Source organism: Rhinolophus ferrumequinum, chromosome 5 (genome assembly GCF_004115265.2).
Source record: "Rhinolophus ferrumequinum isolate MPI-CBG mRhiFer1 chromosome 5, mRhiFer1_v1.p, whole genome shotgun sequence".
NCBI lineage: Eukaryota > Metazoa > Chordata > Mammalia > Chiroptera > Rhinolophidae > Rhinolophus > Rhinolophus ferrumequinum.
In genome coordinates this window covers 32,956,484-32,976,835 of record NC_046288.1, presented here as the reverse complement: position 1 = coordinate 32,976,835, position 20,352 = coordinate 32,956,484, and the positions used below count along the sequence as shown (strand labels likewise).

Sequence of the window (20,352 nt, the reverse complement as noted above, 5' to 3'; positions counted from 1 at the left end):
CCGGGCACCCTGGATAAGGAAGAACAGAAGGAGATGGAAGTGCCCAGGACTGATCCAGGGACACGTCTGTGGGAAGGACCAATATACATTTTCACATTTTGTGGCATTTTGATTTCTGAAAGCTATTTGCTGGGATGTAATGTGATAGATCACAGCTCGGCCATGTATGCTAAAACAAGTATACTAAGCAGTCAATTCAGTCACTTCTGGCCCAAATGTTGCATAGTTGGATGGTATTTGAATTTTTTTTATTTTATGAAGCGCTCAAAATATGGAAATTTGGACTTTAAAATGAAGTTAAAAGGGATTTGAATAACCGAAGGCAACAAGGGAAAGTTGGCTGTACTACATAACCATTTCTTTTCCAGGCAGAGATCTTCCAAAAACCCCACCAACTTCTACCTGCAGAATTCACTAGGGTTTAGGATCCATTTCAAGCCCTCAAGAATTGGGGTTTTGGGTGGGTTTTCTTTTGTTTTAATTTGCAAAATCATCGACATTTATCCATGGAACTTCTGATCTGGGATAAACTGTTAACTTGCCCTGTGTGAGATGCTATTTATAAGGGCTCTTTCTCTAAACATAGTTTAAAAGACCCACCCTCCCACCCACCATCTGCATGCAACCATCCTGTTGGGCCCTGTCTCACCTCCTTGCAGCTCCGGGATAAACACTGGACAGACCACCAGTGAGGGACCAACCAGCAGTCAGGAGACCCAGCCCTGACAGAAAACTCACCTTCAGGCAAGTCACTTGACCTTGTGTCTGTTTTCTCACCACAGCAAGGGGATAATAATACCTGCCTAAAACTCATAATATTTAAATACTGAGCTCTTTCTCTGTGGCAGGCACTATTTAAGTGTTTTACTATTCAATTACTACTCACAACAACTCCATTAGATAGATACTATTATTATCCCAGTTTTATTGATGAGGAAAGTGAGGTTATTTAACTTGCCTAAGCTCGTGCGGCTAGAAAGTGCCAGAGCCGGGCTTCAACCCAGGTCGTCTGTCTCTTGGTCGTCAACCAAGGTTCAGGCTTTTAATCACTACATTAAAATAGCTCAAAAGAATATTATGAAGCCCAAATAAAATACAGCTTGTGCAAGCACTTTGGAAAAGATAGAAGTATTACACACATTCCAGTTATTGTGGTGTGTGTGTGTGCTGTCATTAAGATTAGGGAACAATCTGAAGAGCATACAACACTCATTTTAGGTGGATGCCTGCAGGGAAATACTCAGCCTCCCCTCCACACACAACTTTGTTCGGACGACTTTTACTGGCACTGCTGCCAAATACCCAGTTGGCTTCTGCTGATTGACTTTCTTTCTCTTAAACACGAGTAATGCAGGACGCCTAGCCACATGGCTGGGGTTTAGGGACAGAGTGGAATTCAGGCCTCTGGAATAAAAACTAGGGAGGATCCAGGCTTCAGCACTTGGCTGTTTTCTTAGCTGAATTTTACCCAGAGAGAGAAGTCAATTTCTGAGGACAGAAATTGAAGCAAACCTCCATCTCCTCTTGAATCAAACCTCCACCTCCTCCTGTGTAACCCGAGGAAAGCACAAAGATCACGGGGACTCACTCGACTGCCATTTCAAATATCTTCTAGCATATTCTCTGTCAAGAGTGGTTCTTTACCATTTTCTCTCAGGAAGGCTTGTGACCAGAAAGTTATCATATTTACTTAGTCTCTTGGTATCAGGAATCTTTGATACATAAGAAACAATATTACATTTCTTTAAATTCAACTAAACTCATCTCCCACCCTCCCGAAATAACCTTCCTGTTCTCCCTATTTCAGTCATGACTGTCAGCTTGGCCAGGAACTTGGGAGTCATCCTTGACTCTTTCCTTTCTTCCACGCTCTACATCTAATCTGTTACCAGGTTCTGTCCGTTTTACTTCCTTTATTATTATTATTTTTTCTCAGATCCCGTCTGTTTATCCCTACTCCTCCTGGATGCCCTTAGACCTGTGTCATCACTGTCCTGCATGGCTGTAACACCTTCCCAATGAGTCTCTCTTCCTCCTGTCTGACTCCACACACAGCTGCCAGACTTCTACAATGCACATATGTCACCTCTCCCTGCTGTTATACCTTGGGGATGAGTGGGAGTGATGTGTGCTGGATGCTGGCCAGGATAGCAGAAGCCCACTACAGCCTTTCTCCCCATTTATTACAGCGAACAGCCCTGTGAAGTGAAGTCGGGCAGGGCCTTGGGGAGGGGAGCCAAAAGTGAAGGGCAGCTCAGAATGGGATGAGTTTCCTATTTCTCCCCACATTTTTATGTTGACTCTAACCTGAGGAGAACCCCAAGGCAGAACTACACAGACTGCAGCGCAATGCTAACACTCTGAGAAAAGCCCTGTCTTTTAAACCGGAGGACTAGAAAAGGGCCGCTGTGAGCTAAAGAGTGCAGGGAAATCCTGTTTCTAACTCTCCCGTCTCTCTTTTTCGTCTCCCAGACCTGCCCCTAAAGGATGGTTTCACACAGGCACTTAAAATCCCATGAGAAAATCCTTCTTTCGGGTCAGAGGAACTAGGAAAAGGACCATGTGGTCTAAAGAGTATGAGGGAAATCCCCACTATTTTTTTCTCTTTTGTTGAGGGTGGTCCCAGCCATGTAGAATGGCACAAGTTGCTATAACCATGAGAACTTACTTGTCTTTCTAGCCAGAAGCCCAGGAAAAGGGGCTGCTGGGAGCAAAGAGTGTGGGGAAAATACTGGACAGGGAAAAGCTGGAAAAAAAGATCCTCCTATTCTGTGTGCGAACTGGCATAAGTCTTAGGCTCACCCTCAAGCTGCATGTGTGTGGGACAGACCCCAAGTAGTATAGCAAAGGCTTTGAGAACTGAACATGCTAGAAACAGCTACCCAAATCCCAGGCAAAGCCCTGAACAGTGCACGTTTGTGTGGGACAGACCTATTTAACATAGCAAACGCTCTGAACACGGAACTGACATTGGAACCACCACTCGAAGGTGGTACAGAACTTCTAGTCTCAACCTAACTATGTTGATTGCCTGCTAAAACAAACAAACAAACAAACAAACAAACAAAATCAACATTCTCCAGAGGATTTTAACAGAACCCAGAGTTTCACAATGTAATACTCACAATGTTCAGAGTACAATACAAAATCACCCAATACAAAAAGAACCAGTAAAATGTGAGCAATCTCAGGGGAAGACAATGAACAGGCGCTAACACTAAGAAGAACCTCAATGTTAGGAGGACCAAAGTCTTTCAAAACAGTTTTTATAGCCATGCTCCGTGGTACAAGTAAACACTCTTAAAATGAAAACAGACGTTCTTGGCAAAGAATAGACACTACAAAAAACTGACTAGAAATTTTAGAATTGAAAACTGTAATATTTGAAAAACAAATCACTGGCAGAATGGAAACAGGAAACTCAATGAACTTGAAGGTAGACCAATAGGAATTATCTAATCAGAAGAACTGACAGAAAATAGATTAAAAAAATAAAATAAACAGAGCTTCTGGGACTTGTGGGGGCAATAACAAAAGGTCTAACATTTGTATCACTGGAGTCCCAAACAGAGAAAAGAACAACTTAGTGCACAATCAATATTTGAAGACATAATGGCTGAAAACTTCCTGAGTTTGGTAAAACACATACATTTACATAATCAAGAAGCCTGGCAAACCCCAAACAGAATAAACCAAAGAAAATCAGGCCCATACACATCATAATCAAACTACTAGAAATCAAAGATAAAAATTTTGAAAGCAGCCAGAGAAAAACCACATTGCATATAGGAGGAACAAGTATTTAAATAACTGTGTATCCCTCATCAGAAACCATGGAAGCCAGAAGAAAGTGGAACAATTTAAAAGTGCTGAAAGAAAAAGAACAGGCACCCCAGAATTCCATATCCAGTGAAAATATCCTTCAGGAATGACAGCGGAATAAAGACATTCTTACATCAAGAAAAACTAAAAGAATTTGTCACCAGCAGACCTATTCTAAAAGAAATGCTAAAGGAAGTTTTCTAGGCTGAAAGGGAGACAGACAGAAACTTGGAATATTAAGAATGAAGGATGAGGAACAGAAATGGGCAGCTGCGAACCATCTGGGTCACTACTGATGTCTTGGGGAAAGCCAATTTTGAGAAACAACATTCTTTTTGCCTTTTGGAATTTTCTACCAAGTCTCTAAGCCAAAGCCTTTTTTCTTCAGAATAGAGAATCATGGGCTCTGTTTAAGCAGATTTTTGCCAATAGATATGGCTGGGTTTAGCCAAAGAATTGAAAGCTCTGATATTAAATCCTATTTAGTGTTTATATGTGTCAGAAGTTCAGACAATGAAAGTGTTTCAAATTTTAAGTAACATTTATATTTACTTGGAATATTATACTTCATTATCTAGAATAAATAAAAAATATAGAATATATAAATAGAAAATATATTAAAGTAGAATTGATTTTAAAATATTAATTTCAATTTTAAAAATATTAATAAATCATTAATGATTTATTAATCAAAAATGATTAATAAATCAGGACTCTAGTTTCCATTGATTCAGCGAGTTTCATGCCTAGAAATGCATCTTAAGTTATTAATAACTTTAAATATTAGGTAACAAATTATTACTTTGTAAAAGTTGGTGGGGGGCTACACTCTGCCTCAGAACAACCTGGGGAATGAGTATTGATCAAAAGCATCATTTTTTAAAATCATTGTTAGAAAAGCTTGTTGTATATCAGGAAGAGAATTGCATTTTCAGCTTTATGCTGAACATATTAATAGAGGCCTTCAACTCATTAAAAAGCTCACATACTTCCTGTGTTTCCAAGTCAGATATGCAAATGTAAATGACACTAATGAAAATTCTATTACACATTAATAAACTTCTTCATTAAAAAAAGCAAAAAAACAATTTCAAAGGGTACTCCATTACCACAGGATATAATCTGAACCCTGCAGCATTTCACACAAAGGCCCATGAGACTTCCATGACCTTTTGGACTCTGTGGATCCTTCCAGTCTCATCTCCCACTATATGACCTTCCTTTATTTTCTAGGTCTGGTAATTTCTAATTTAATCATTTTGTTTTACATCCCAAAATATCTAACTACTGGAAGTACCTTTCTTCAATATGCAATCAAATTCCCTATGTTTTTTTCACACCTCTGTCTTTTCCCATGCTGTTCCCTTTGTCTTGAATTCCCCCTTCTTCTGGTCCCGACTCATTCTGATTACTTCAGTGTAAAATGTGACAATACAGGTATCAGTGGTTTTGTGAAAATAAAGAATATAGCACTATGTTAAAAACAACAAAAAACATAGTCCACACCTAGAACATAAGAAGTGCTCGATAAATGGTACCTAACGTTATTTCCCATGAGGATTCACCCTCCATTCCTTCATATTCAGTCTAAAAATCAATTTTGCCACATAATCCTCAGAGTGAGAGGGTGATAATAAAGTGATGAAAAATTGTTTAAAAAAATAAATTAAGATGGGGAGGAAAAAGTAACGAGTAAAGCAGTGTATGTCTACATGCAAACCACCACCACAAACTGCAAAACGTTCAGTTAAAGATGTTGTGACAAGTCGGTACTTGTAATGGTGTTTCTGTAACTGGCTCTTTGGGATAAATATAGAGAGACCAGAGCAAGGTGTTTTATTCCCCTGCTCAATCAGAGGACCCATTAAATGGGGACACTCAGCAGCACTGAGGTAGGGGTATGCCAGGAAGTGTGCTATAAAGCAGGTGTTTAAATGGGAAAACCTGGGGCTGGGAGAGCATGTGTCACTACTGGGCTGCATTAGCATGTTAGCCATGTCCCGTGAGCCCATGGAGGGGAGTGTACAAGGGACAACACCACTGCTGGAGGTGCTTCCAAATCTCTAAGTCCTCCTACCCCTAGTCCCCTGCTCCCAGGGTCTATTAGCCTGTCGTCTCATTCCATCACATAAAGACGAGGACATGCTTAGGACATGTATTATCGAGTAAATGAAAATGGAATCACATAAGAAAGTTTCTCTTGGAATTGGTACCACTGAGAACCACTTACATTCCAGGCTCAGCAAGAGGCAAGCGTTAGCAGAATCTTTTTTCAGCATGCAGGCCTGAGCTGTATGAGGGCCATACGCACGGTGGCAGGCAGCCCCTCTGGGGCTGTAGGGAAAGTGGAACGGCAAGAACTTTCTCTCCTGCAGGCGCAGCCCAGCTCAGATCTCCTCGGCATGTGGGAAGATCGCAGCAGCAGCATGGTCATTTTCAAAATGCTTAGCATTTCAAATTTCTGTAGGAGTATCACATGCTAACAACTAAATTCCAATACTGTGCTTTCAAGCTACATTGGGGTATTGCAAAGAGAGTTGGGGAATCTAAAGATTAACATTACCTTTTCCCAGAAGGGTCTTTTTACCATCGGTCTCTCTTTCCTTAAAGTTGCTATATTTTCTAGTTTTCCTTTTGACCATGAACCATGAGATGAAAATTACACAGGCTGTTGGCATTGGCTGGCCAGTTCTGACAAATGCTGGGGTCTCTGTGTTGGACTAGGCGGCCGAGGACCTGGGTTCTAGTCCCAGCTCTGAGACTTCTACAAAATAACTTATTTTCACTTAACCTTCACTTTTGTCATTTTTATAAATGAAAATGACAGGTGAGCTGTGAGGAAATTGCTCCAAGTGCCATGTACGTCCCAAGCCGTGTGATGATGTGGGTGAGGTTGGTGACGCGACAGGCCCCTCCCCTTCTGCCTGAAGGGGCCAGTAGCCCTGCTAGGACCTTAACTACCTTTCGGAAGAGAGAACACAGGTCCCAATTTTGTACCTTCTTTTCGTTGACATCTGCCTGCTCCTCTTCCTCATTCACCTCTGCTGGCATGTCTTTGATTTTGTTCAGAAGTTCAGCCTTGGGAGCAGACACACTGTAGTAGGCAGGGCAGTTGACCAACATCCCCACGGTGTCCTTGTCGTCACTCCTGGGTCATAAAGAACAAAAAATATAGCCACACACAGCGCATCCCAGAAGCTCCATTTCGTCACCATTCAGAAATATGAATGGTGTCTCCATTCAGAAATATGTAAAAAATCTTATTTCTTCCCAGGAATTAGGATGAACTAGCTCATAAATATTGACCATGGGTAGGGCTCTTGAAGCCAGATGAACTCGGGATGAAAACCATCAAAGGAAATATTGGGAAGGGGAGGAGTGGGAGTCAGGGCCGGACTTGCCCCAGGACTCTGGCCAAGTCATTTGTCCTCTCTGCATGTCCGTCCTTTTGTGATAAATGTAAGAATGTTACTGACTCCCTATTTCACAGAAAGACGATGGGGGCCATGACTCAATCAGTGTGAACATATTTTAAAGGTGCTGTGTAAGTCTCAGATTGTAGGTTATTTCCTAGTCTTCCAGGGTTATCCATTATCTTTCTGATGCCTACTGTAATTGTTATTAGAACGCTTATAAATTCTTCTTTTCTTGTAAGCCTGATATCCCATAGAAGCCTGGAAAATCTGGACCTTGCTGGTCAATGAATACAAGAGGTGAAATCTACTCACTGATTGCACAGCAGGGGGTTTCCCGGCCGAGAAAAATTGGGTGTTGAGAAACCTGTTTTCTAGTATTCCTTTTACTAGGTATAGTCCAGCTGCCTTTCAGACTATAGGTCAGATCCCATTCACTCCATAAATAACTCTATGGAAGTATGTTAGGTTCTCTTGAAGAGGAATTTCAAAATTATTCAATCCTGTGACATTATTTAACATATAGACCATTCAGTTACTAGGGAATAAAGAACCACAAGTCATTTTTACTAGTTTCCTATTTGATGGGGATATTCCTTTAAGCAATATAATTACATTTAATCCAGTTAATTGAAAACATCAGAAAAAGGACTTTTGATATGTATTTTTTCCCACCAGATATATTCATTGTATTACAAATTAGTCTCGTAGGCTGTTTGATAACTAAACCTCACAATGGCTATTTTCAGTCTCACGCACAACAGAACGATGCTCATTTTCACCAGAAGATGGCGCCGGCCATCCTTTTGAAATTCCTCCTGCAAAAACCACTTCACTTCTAAATTGACGAAAGAACCTACATTCTCAACAATAACGCTAGGAAATGGCTTTTCTAAGGATGTACTTGTAAATTACCTTGGTCTTTTTGTACAGCCAGTGTTCAGAGACCAGAATGAAGTGAGCGGAAGCCCCTAACTTTGACCCACCACAACCACCCGTGGTGAACTGACGGGCACACCCACATCTTTGGGCCCCATGTGGTACCCAGGGGATTGCCTTGCGTATTGTAGGCGCTCAGTAAATGTTTGCTAAACACATGACCCTGGGTAAGTCACTTCACCTCAATTAGTCTCTGCCAAATCTGAAAAAGAAGGGGATGGAGAAGGTAACTGACTGTTCAGGCCTTGTATTAGTACCGTAACATATCAAAGAACTTTTAAGAACCTCTTTACTTTCTCCCCTCCCCTCCAAATTAAAACATGCTATTCCTGTTAGCAATTTATTTAGGTCATTTGGAAATTTCTAAACTGCAAGCCCAAATTTAGACGAAATGCTCTGTTTTTATATAGTTTGGAAACCACGAACTGTGGAGCTCCAATCTGCCAATCCACAGTTTTCATTGAAAATTAAAAAGGAAATAAAAACACGCTAAATCTTTCCCACAGTAGTACTTTAAGGAAATCAAACATGCAAGAAAATATTGCAGTCACCCAGGAGAAAGCAAAAGAATGAAAAACAGACTGCTTGTGGTACGTTCACCCCGTGGATGGACGCTGGGACACGTCGTACAGGACAGTAAACGTGCAGCTCAGGGAACTTCAGGAGCAGAGGCTCACGGGATGAATAAAACCATGACAGTGCACCCCCATTCACACCTTTCTTGATTTTCAGAGCATGCGCAAACATTCACCCTAACTCTTCAAAGGCAAATGTCGGTGTAGTCAATAAATGTACGTCTCTAGACTCTAGTCCCTTTTACAAAGACCGCGTTGGCCGCCGCCGCAGGGAGGGCTCTGCGGTGCTCACCCGTTCTACTTGCCCCTTTCTGCACTGACCCCTGTGGGTGTCTCTGTAATGGTACCTCTGTCCAAGAATGGGAGGGGGCGCGTTTGCTGAGGTAGGGGCACAGTGCAATCACTGAGATAGCAGGCAAGGGCACGGTGCTGACTTCAAACACAGATGCCATCACTCGTGTGTTCTATGACTTCGGCGGGGCACAGTCTTAATTTCCCTGTGCCCCCACTTGTAAAATGGAGATAAAATTGGTAGCTACCTCAGAGGTTCTTGTGAAGATTAAACAAGATGATGTCTCTATAAGGAAATTAATATAATGCCTGACACAAAGAACATGAACAATAGGTATTAACGGCAATTATTATTATTACTATTATTATTTTTGACGTTGGGCACGTGCCTGGTAACTCAAGGTCAGTCTGTCCCACATCCTACTCTTCAGAGTCACTCCCCTAAGGTTGAGATGGACTGTCACTCTTTGGTCAGCATCTCCGAAAGCAGGAAAAGATCAGGTAAGTAGTCCAGACTTATCACCCTGTGGACGGAGTTCATTTGGAAGTCTCTTTGGGGATATTACCAGGGACTTACCTCTTGCCTTCATATCCTGGGTAGCTGACAGTTCTCTGCATGGCCTTCCTCTTTACACTGTTTTCCTGCAGCAAGTTAACATCTCGGGGAAACAAACCTTCCATCAAATCCATAGTTGTCTTCATTCTGGAGTCTGGATCCAAAATGTCTGCCAGAGATTTGTCTTGGTGGACAATTTCCTTGGCCAGAGCCTCTGTTCTGATATCTTCTGAGGTCTTCTGAGGACCAGAACTGACATTCTTTTCTAACCCCTGAATCCCACTGATTGGGTCATGGACGAGGCCTTGGGTCACGATGGGAGGTGGCTGCTCTGGGCTTGGCTGCCAGCCAAGAGCCCCGGCATGTTGGGGCAGCGCACCGGTGGTGGAGGGCGAGCTGGTCTCATTGGCCTCTGAATCCTTGATAGAAGTGTGAGATCTGAAAGCCAGTACCTGACTATCAACCAAATGGGCTGCACCAGGCACGGGCCTTTCCTTGGCAATTGTCACATTGGCAAATGTGCTGGAGCTATTGGAGATATTAAAAAAAAAAAAAAAAAAAAAGAGTGGTAAGAAGAAGGGTGAAGAGGAGAGGGTAAAGGAAGACTGAGGGAGTTTTCACCACCACGGCTGTAGCTTCCCACATCAGGAGTGGGGTGGGGTAGCCACACTTCTGAGGTTACTACCCCAAAACTGTAGCGTCCTAAAGGGCCTTCAATCTAGTCGACTAGTTGGTCCCAGTGAGGTTGTGTGACTTTAAGGGGGGGATGAAACCAGTAGGAATTCAATTTTGGTGAACGTTGCTCTCAGATCCCAGAGCTTTCTGAAAGGTCCAGGTGAACAGAGGGTAGTGGTAAATCACTCTGGTATTTAGAGGGAGGTGCTATCACAAAGGTGATAGCGGGCAATGCGGTTTTTTTTTTTTTTGGTGTTGTGAAAGATCAGTTGTCCTAAGAAGTATCTGTTGGGAAATGCTTTGTCCCCATTCTTCTGGCTTCCAAGAACAGGTTTTCCCTAAGCATTACTGACCTTTAGCCCTACTTTTTATCCCTCCCTACGGACATGGAGTAAGTACCTTTGGAAAGAGCAGCTGACCATAGCACATTCACGGCCCAGCCTCCTCTCTTTCTTTTGAGAGAGTAAGGCTTTCTCTAGGCTTGCTCTTGCATTCTCTTTCTCTCCATATATATATAAATAAAACACACACACACACGTGTGTGTATGTCTAGCATGGCCTATAACTAGGCAGGTGAACCTATTTAATTTTGGGCTCAGTGTCAGGAGGCCCACTTACCACTCAGACAGAAGACGTATTCTCCGGTATCAGCTCTATAAGTAATACAAACGATGTTCTTCTCTTCTGTATGCTTTCCTCTTTTCCCTCATTCCTTCACTCATTCAGAACTTGGGCAGGGAAGAGGGATGCTCTTTATCTGGACCCTTTGAACTTACCAGGTCCACAGAGGTGAACCACGCCTCTTGGGTTTTGGCTCTCATTTTTCACTGCTGTCCCTCCCGGGTGGGCAGTGACGACTAGAATAACGGCCACCCAAGGTAAACAAGTGAAACCGCTCTGCCAGTTTCACGAGCTGAGCTTGTATAGAAAACCTCCACCTCAGGGCTCTCCTGTGGCCAAAGGAGGAGGGTCTGGGAAGCCTGGAGCATGAAAATCGTCGTAGTGAGGGGCAACCTTTCGTCCGCGGCTGGAGGCTTGCCCTCCCCAGTCTGCCTGCTCACCTGGTGCGGAGCTGCTTGTCACCCTCACTGTCCAGCGGTGCCTCACACCGAGCGTGGGGAGGAGGTGGAGGAAAGTCATCCCAGCTATTCACTGCGGTGTCTTGGCCTGGTGGAGGGGGTGGGGGTGGGGGAAGAGCTTCAAATGTGGGGCTGGAGGTGGCACTTGGGTGCAGGTCCTTCACAAACACTTCGTCATCACAGTCCTCCTGAGGTGGCGGGGACGCTTGCAGGACCGACTCGGATATTCGGAGGGAGATCCTCCCTGGCGTGTGTGGGACCCCAAGAGGCGTGTCTGGGTCGGAAGTGCTGCTTGAACTTGGGAGACCCTGCTGTTTTTTATAGTGCTTCAGGTTGGCAAACTCAGGCGACGAGGATTCCTCGGGGAGGCCGTCCTCTCTGACTGTGTGGGCCCACTTCACTCGAGGTGGGGGAGGCCGCTTCCTCATTGCTTCTTCTACCCCACGCTCTGGACTGTTGGAGCCAAGGCCTCTTGGGTTGGAGGGCTGGGCGAGGCTGTGACCACTGCTTTTGTGAGTCACTGCCGGGGTGTAGGGTGGAAGAGGCTGCTGCCCCGTCTGACTGTCCCTTCTGGTTGGCTGATCATTGGCAGCCTGAGAACAGTAGCTGGAGGGGACAGGGGAAGGCAGAGCTGAGCTGAGTGGGGTCAGTGGTACTGCCCTGGTGTCTGTGAGATGCCCTTGCATTCCCGTGGGCAGCGGCCTGGGGCAAGGCGTCCTGCTGGCCTGCCTCGGAGGGTCCGGCAGTCCAGGACATTCGCTGGGACCTGAGGCACCAACTGCTTTGCAGCCCGAACCACCCCAACGAGGGCTGGGATGGTGTGTGAGCAACACCATCTCTTCTCTGCCTCTTTCTGAACAACTGAGGGACCTGGAGCAGGATACAAACAACGAGTATTATAGCTCTGAAGAAAGGGGCAAACACTGAGCCCAAGGTTCATTACACAGCTGGGAAAAGCAATTGATAGGGAAAAGGACCCCCCGAGCGCTGCACACTCTCAACCTCTGCCACCAGCTGCTCACACCAAGAACCAAATTTAAATAAAATACCAGCCAGGCAATGACTCCTATAGGTAAATGTCACACGGCGTTCGCTTTTACTAGCCATGTCTCACTGCCCCCATCACCAAGGCTTTAGGATGTATCCTGAGGACACGCTTCAGGACATAAAAAGAAAGAAAAAGAGTTGGTACATTTCCTCAGCTCTTGATAGGACTACTTTGGGAACCAGCTCCGGACTCTGGGGAAAGAGAATGCTGCCTCATTCTGTCCCAGTGTGACCCCTGCAGGGGGAGGCCTGTTTGGAAAGTATCTGTGTGGGCTGCCGAATCTGTAGGTTTTCTTTACAACCTCCTCTTATTCTCCTAGTGTTCTCATTTCTTAAAATGGAATGTAAACAGGAGGGGGAGAGTCTCACCTAAGGAGCTAATAAGCAGTTACCTCTAGAGAAAGAGATTTGACAATAATGAGCAAATAGGGTAAATGGTGATTTAAACAAATGTCCTCTATGTAGGCTCCAAGGAAAACGCCAACAATTTCCAATACTTCTGTTACTGTGTTCTACAGGGGAAAAAATAAAAAGAACAAAACAAAGAAAACAGGAGTGTGCAGTACTGCCTACCTGCCGTGCAAGAGTTAATGTGAGGATATAAGATATCCTCGGCAAAGCACCATCGTTTGTCGATTTCTGACTAGTACGCAAGTGAATCTGGAGAGCAGATGGCACTTTTCATTTTACAGATCCGAATTCTCAGGGAGTGTGGCTCAGGCCCAAGTCAGAGCCCCAGCACAAGCCTGCCATGAAATTGTCTAATGCAGGCAGGGAGATTACAGCATATGGAAGGGAAAGACTGCAAAGACCAAGAGCTCTTCTTCTGTGGTTATACTTTTTTTCATTATAAATGCAGATGGTCGAATGAGGGGCCCATCTCTCTCTCAGATGCAACCTCTCCCCTACCCTCATGGATCCTTTTCATTTAGAGGTGTTTTTTTTGTTTGTTTGTTTGTTTTTTTAAACCAGGAACCTCTCAATATCCAGGATTGGCTACTCTGTACTTCTTGGTGGGTTCCCAATTTGATATACAAGAAGCCCAGAAGCAAGAGATTAGCTGGGGGTGCTCTGTACTCCCACATTATTTATATTCATTTTGGCTTCCCTGGCACCAAACACAAAGTACCCTCTTAGTAAATGTCTGTTGAAATAACAATGCCTCTTCTGCCCAACTGTTCTTTAGACTGTAGAATATGACCTATTTTTAAACTTAGCATCTTCTAATAGGACATGGATTAAACTGGAATCTGATGTTTTAATGATTAATTCGAGTACCTTCATTTTCCTTACTCTATTTCTTGAGGCTTTTTAGGGAAGACATCAGTAAAACATACAATAAAATAGTATAGCACTTATCCTTTAAAGATCCAGCCCAATACATCTTGATATGATGTTTTTTAGTTTATGTTTAATCTTCTTAGTTTACATAAACCATACTTAAATTGCATACTTTTGAAGGTAACATGTGAGTTAAATGCTTGCTTAGTTCGGTTGAGACTTCTCCTTGGTGATTGTTTTGTATTTCTTCAAGAACAAAGAATAGGGTAAAAAAGATTTTGTTTGAGTTTCTTTTTGTGAGAGGCAACTATCTGTTGGTGTGTATGCAGGAATCCTAATATTCAAGAATGGAGTTTGAGAGCAATTAGTCTTTTTTCCCCTTCATAGCATTCTTTTTAGGTGCTAAAAAACACATAACTTAAAATTTACTGCTCTAAACTTTTTAAATGTTCAGCTCAGTAATGTTAATTATATTCACATTGTTGTGAAACAGATCTCCAGCACTTTTCATCTTGCAAATTTGAAACTTCAATTAAGCAACAGCTCTCTTACCCCCGCCCCTAGCCCTTGCAACCACCATTTTACTTTCTGTTTCTATAAATTTAACTACTTTACATACCTCATATAAGTGGAATCATAGAGTATTTGTCTTTTTGTGACTGGCTTATTTCACTTAGCATAAAGTCCTCAGTTCTTCCATGTTGTAGCATGTCAGGATATTCTTCCTTTTTAAGGCTAAGTAATATTCCACCGTATGTATATACCACATTTTGTTTATTTATCCATCAATAAACATTTGGGTTGTTTCTACTTCCTTGCTATGATGAATAATACTGCTATAAACATGGGTATAAAAATATCTCTTCAAGACACTTTTTAATTCTTTTGGATAAATATACTTAGAAGTGGGATTGCTGGGTCATGCGGTAGTTCTATTTTTAATTTTTTGAGAAACCTCCATACTGTTTCCCATTAGCAGCTGCACCATTTTGCAATCGCACCAACAGTGCACAAGTATTCCAATTTCTCCACATCCTCACCGACACTTGTTCTTTTATGGTGTTTTTTTTTTTTTTTTTTTTTTTTGATACTAGCTATCTTAAGAATCCTAACAGCTGTAGGGTAGTATCTTACTGTGGTTTTGATTTGCATTTCTCTGATGATTAGTGATGTGGAACATCTTTTCATGTGCTTGTTGGCCATTTGTCTATCATCTTTGGAGAAATGTCTATTCAAGTCCTTTTTGTAATCGAGCTGTTTGATTTTTTTGTGGCTGAATTTCGTTTTACCTTTGACTTCGTTTTACTGTTACCTTTGACTTTTGGCAGTGCTATAGTTCACTGTGAATTTTCCTTTGTTTCTAGCTTTTAATTAATGGATCCAAACTAACCAACGTCCTCAGCCTCACCTTGAATACTTTCTTTTTCTCGGCCCAGCTCCAGAAGCAAGAGCACATAACCGTGGAAGATTGCTCTTGGCAATAAGGGGTAACGTAATACTCACTTGCTGACCATGCTGGCTGCTTCTAAGTGGCAGTACTAGGTTGAGTTATTGAGAAGGTAAATAAAGAAAAAGAGGGAAACAATGACTGAATGAACCATAAGAAAAATTAGGGAACTGGCTTGAAAAATATGGAAGGTAGTAGGAAGGGTTTAAATGTATTATCATTAGTAAATAGACTATAGTAGATAACCCTATGATGCCGCATTAAAACTACACACAAGCATGTGGTTCTGAGGAAACACTCTTTGGAATTTTCTACTTATTAAGCTCCATGTGAATAGTTCAAAAATTGAAATTCTAAAAAAATTGTCCATTACTTTTTCTACCTAGGAGAAATGATTTTGATGGTCAATTTTTAAAAAATGACTTTCCTATTATTTTTGATCCTTAAGTACCTAAACATTATGATTTTGGAGCTTTATTTTTTTACTTCAGGTGCTTGCTATGGGTTTGTCTCACTCTGTGAAGCTGTTTGTGAAACGCTCATTCTTCCCTGAGCACTTTAGTCACCAGACCTGATCCTTTGCTCACAGAACTGGAAGAGATCAGACACACAAGAGAGGCCCCACGTGTGAGAACCAGAGGATATGCTTTAGAAGAGCATATCCATGAAGTAGTCTGATGTTACACTTATTGGAAGTCACTGCTTCAACAGCACACATTCAAAACCTATTTTGAACTGGTCTAATTCTTAGAGAAAGTCATCTAAATAAAAAAAGTTCCCCATGGCCTAGACAAATGGAAAAGGCAGCTCGTGACCCTATGAAACATCGTAATATCACATTTCAATTCCTTGTAGAGAGGAACCAAAACATTTAACTCCAGCAACATTCATAAGGCACAGGGCATCAGAAATACACATACGTACCTGGATCCAGGGCCAGGCAAGTGACATGGATCCTTCACAAGACCAAAGCCATTGTTTTCCCCCGAAAGCACATCCTTGAAACACAAGAAAGGCACAGAATTATTACTGACAAACTTACCAAAGGGATAGAACCAGAAAGGAGCAAGAACAGTTATTGGAGGCCTACTATTTATTGCCAGGCACTCTGGCGGCACTCTTACATGCTATCCCATTTCATTCTCAAAGCCCCAGGAAGTTTGTTACGGATGGGGACGTAGGACATTGCACGGATGAGGAGATAGGCCCAAAGAGGGTAACTTTCCCAAGGTCACAGTTGGCAGAGCTAGGATTTGAATCTCAGTCTGTCTCACTAGGTGCCTCGCCTAACAAGGGCATTTTCTAAACAAGAGAAGTCTGATCATTATCTCCAAGGTTCAAAACAACTGCTATACTTGAAATACAATGATGCAAATTAATGCAAAGGGCCAAGTTTTAGAAACAGTAATTGGGAAATATGGGAGATAACAGGAAAAGGATACTGTATAGAATTCAGCAAAAATCTCAAATGTTCTAGGTTATAATTTGAGAAGACATGAATCTGGCTTGTAATCAGGTTGAAATATGTTTTCTCTGGGGAAAACATCTCACCCACATGTAATATCAATATCAGTGGTAGCCATTACTTGTTTTTGTTTTCAATAAGGGTAAATACCGGTTTCCTGAAAGGGTCATAGGTCAGTTTTTGATAGTGTAAACTTCGGCCCATGTGAACAAGTACCTGAAGACAATGCTGCTATTGATGATAAAACATTTAACTGAATTATTTATAATACGATCAAGGTAGAAAACAAAAATTAAATCCATACAGAATCCCTAAACTTAATTTCAGCAATGTGTTTCACTGTTTATTCTTTCCAAAGAGCTAGCTGCTTTCCGCCCTCTTTTTTCACCCATCCCCCATCAGTGGGAAAGGTACTAATAAGCAATAAAAAGAGCCAAAGGTGGGAGTAGGCACAAAGATGACAGAAACACTTGACTAATAATAGTAAACACATCTATCCCTTACTGGGCATTTATTGTGTGCCAGACACCCTCCTAAATTCTTTATATTCCTCAAATTATGTGCCTGGAGTTGTGTTAGGCACCTGACATTTCTTCAGTAATTTGACCTATAGTAACGGGGAGAGGGGAAGTAATTGCAGCTCAGAGAGGTTAAGTATCTTACCCACCCACAAGTGAGTGGTAAGTAAGTGGAGGAGCCAGGGTTCAAACCATGATCTCTTCAAAATCCAAGATCTTTCTTTGGAATCTTAACAAGTTGAGCGGTAACTGAGCTAGATGCAATCAGACTTCAGTGCTTTAAGGAAAAGGAATTTCGTGTGTCTCTGATTTGCTCAAATATTACTATAGGGAAGAGGAATTCCTGTTCTCTACAAAACCTCATGTCCTTCTAAAGTCTTTCCCCCACTCCACCCCTTCTGTTGACATGAATGTGCCCCTTTGCCAATAATTAATTAGAAAAGCTTCTAGGTCCCCTTTAAGCTCCTAACCCAGTAACTTTTAAATATATTTTCCCATTCTGTTATTTCCTTTGAATTACAGTATGAGCTTAAGTTGACATTTATGTGAGTGTGTAAAATAAGTTAGACCCAGTAATAGGTTATTGAGAGAACTCTCTAAATCTCTTGTCAACCAAAATACCATTTGGAGAGAATGAAAATGCCTTCCCAACCTAGTAAAAGCCCAAGCAGGATACATTTCTATTGTATTTACTTGCTTTGATAAGGCATATATTCACTGTCCAAGACTCGATTTTCTATAAAGTGATGAAAAGTATAAAGTACTTATTAAGGCAATTTAGGGAAAAGCAGTGGCTATGGAAGAAATACCACGTAAAGAGTTACACCAACAGACACGTGTTAAATGCCAGTTTGCTTTTGTTAATTATCTCTGCCTTCTGATGACTGGCTTACCAGTTTTTATTCTTCATTAGGCATAGCAAACTTAAGTCTATAAACCTAAAGCCTATCGAATCCCAGGCCTCACTCTTGCTTTGAGTTCTGAGTTAGACATCCTAATATCTTCTTGGCCAATGAAACATGAAGACAAAAATATTCATCTACTTTGGAATATCTGTTTCAAGTATTTGCTAAAATGAATTAGAAATCCATTTGAAAAATCTTAAAATGTTATTTAAATGTAAATAACAGTAATGGATAAATGTTAAAATGAAATCGATTCATTGGCTGAAGTTTTCAGAGATGTTTAACTCTCATCTCCTCCTCCCCTAGCCTTTTCTAATTCAAGGAGGCAGCGTGGTATACTGACTTGAAGACTCCAGTCAGACAGTATGGGCTCAAACTCTTGATCCCGCTACCTTGGGCAAACTTCTCACCCTTTCTGTGCCTCAGTTCCCTTATCTGTACTATAAAGATAACAATCCTACCTATTTCTTTGCATAGAGGTAAGGATTAATTTTATCCTTATAAAACACTTAGTGCACTGACGGGTACATAGTACACATTTGGTTATTAGTAGCTATTTGTAACTTTACATGGAAAGTTGATTTGGTCATTTATCCCCAAGCATGAATAGAGTGCTTGATGAGAGATGCTAAAAATGATTTATAAGCTGCATTCTCCTGAATCAAGCCTACACCCGACACTGAGGATCCATGCATTGAGCAATTTCTTTAGCAATTAAATGTTTGTCTCACTATCACATGGTGACTGTGTTACATGTCAGAAACAAAGGTCTCTGAAAATACAACGAGAACCAGAGAAGCCTCTAACTCAGCATCTGGGGAAAAAAAATCCCCACCAAAAATCTTATTTCTCCACAGGTTTCTTTTTACAGTCTCTGCTATCTTTTAGGTCCATTCAATGAAGAAATATAAATGTCCATCTCTAAGGCAGAAATGTTTGAGTATTTTTCTGCAAGGCCCACCTACTTTAAAAAGGTTAAGTTTTCCAAAGCCCCAGAGAAAGCAGAAAATAGACAAGAATTTGTTGTGCCCTTCAGCTCCATTACTAATATCCGTTTGTTCTGCAATTAACATCTTTCAAAGGAAGAGAAACTACAGGAGAGGTGCTGTTTCAGAGAGAACCACAGTGTCTCTCCCTTAGGTACTGACTAAGGCTTGCAGAGTAGCTAAACAACTCTCAGGCTACAGGTGGTCGCAGTCTTCTGCAGACATTATTTCAGGCCCAAGAATGATCAGTTTTTATGAACAGGAGAATTGATTTCCATGCTGACCTTGTTTTGGAGGTAGAAACCGGCCTCGTTCGTGGACTTCTGACAAGGAGCTGAATCCTTGTCCAAACTTGTAAAATCCTGCTCTTATTAGCATCTGACTGGCAAGAGCAAATAGCATGTGTTCAGGATGCCATGGACTGAGCCAGCATCCGAAACAGACTCCATATTTTGGGTTTAACTCGGGCAGACGGTCTCTACACAGTCATATAATTTCACCAAGTTCTCTAAAGCTGGAATGAGAAAACTTCTCACTTATTGCCTTCACTAAAGCTTAAGAATACTGGTCAAGCTCCCAGAATTTTTTTCAAATAAAAAAAATATACACTATCTCGAAATAACCGCAATAATTATGTAGGAAGAATAGTTTTGTTTTTAACTAGTTCTACAAATAAGGGAGATGGCTATATAAGGATGGATCAGACGTGACCATGGACCAGATCTGGGCAGGCACAGTCTAGCTGCTGGGTGGGGGAATGGAAGGAGGAAGCTCAGGAACACGACCCTGGCACAATTCCAATCTGGGAGATGGTAACCTATTCTCAGAATTTGTATGAGCAAAGCAACACAGATAAAAGATTTTATTTTGAAATTTATTCCACTCCGGTGTCATATTCCCCAAATTAAAAAATATCCAAATATGTTACTCTTTATTGAAGAAGGTGCCTAAATAATGTTCTGTATCTAGTTGTCTCTCCAAAAAAGTTTTTCAAATAATATAAAGTATTTCATTAGGTTTGGAAGAGTCTACACCTATGCTTTAGCTCTATTTCCCAATTTATCAGGCTTGAGAAAGATTTTGAGGAGGAAGGCAAAATAACATTCATAGCCAACAGATTGATTCCCCCAAAGAGAATAATGACATCTAGTGGGGAATAATAAAACAGAAGAAGATGATTCAGTTTTCACCTAAACATTTTCCATTTTGTTTAGAACATGGGCAGTGAAATGAAGAAAACGTGTTTTGCTATGCACTAAACTGAAGTCCAAACTGGCTGAAATTGTATGTTACACATATGGAGTTAAAAAGTGTTTTAGTAGTAGAATAAGGAGTGGAAATTATCTCTGTTCT

The 20,352-nt window shown here is 41.7% G+C and overlaps 1 protein-coding gene across 6 annotated transcripts in view; it reads right to left on the bottom strand.

The window, feature by feature from the left end:
- The window catches only part of SHROOM3 (shroom family member 3), a 289,238-nt gene that overhangs the window by 9,056 nt on the left and 259,830 nt on the right, over positions 1-20,352 (bottom strand). For all 6 annotated transcript variants that reach the window (XM_033105947.1, XM_033105949.1, XM_033105950.1 and 3 more), the window contains 4 exons: positions 16,050-16,123; positions 11,333-12,220; positions 9,618-10,124; positions 6,820-6,970 (listed from right to left, as the gene is read on the bottom strand). In XM_033105947.1, the coding sequence (XP_032961838.1) occupies positions 6,820-6,970; positions 9,618-10,124; positions 11,333-12,220; positions 16,050-16,123 (1,620 nt within the window). The remainder of the gene's footprint in view (positions 1-6,819; positions 6,971-9,617; positions 10,125-11,332; positions 12,221-16,049; positions 16,124-20,352) is intronic.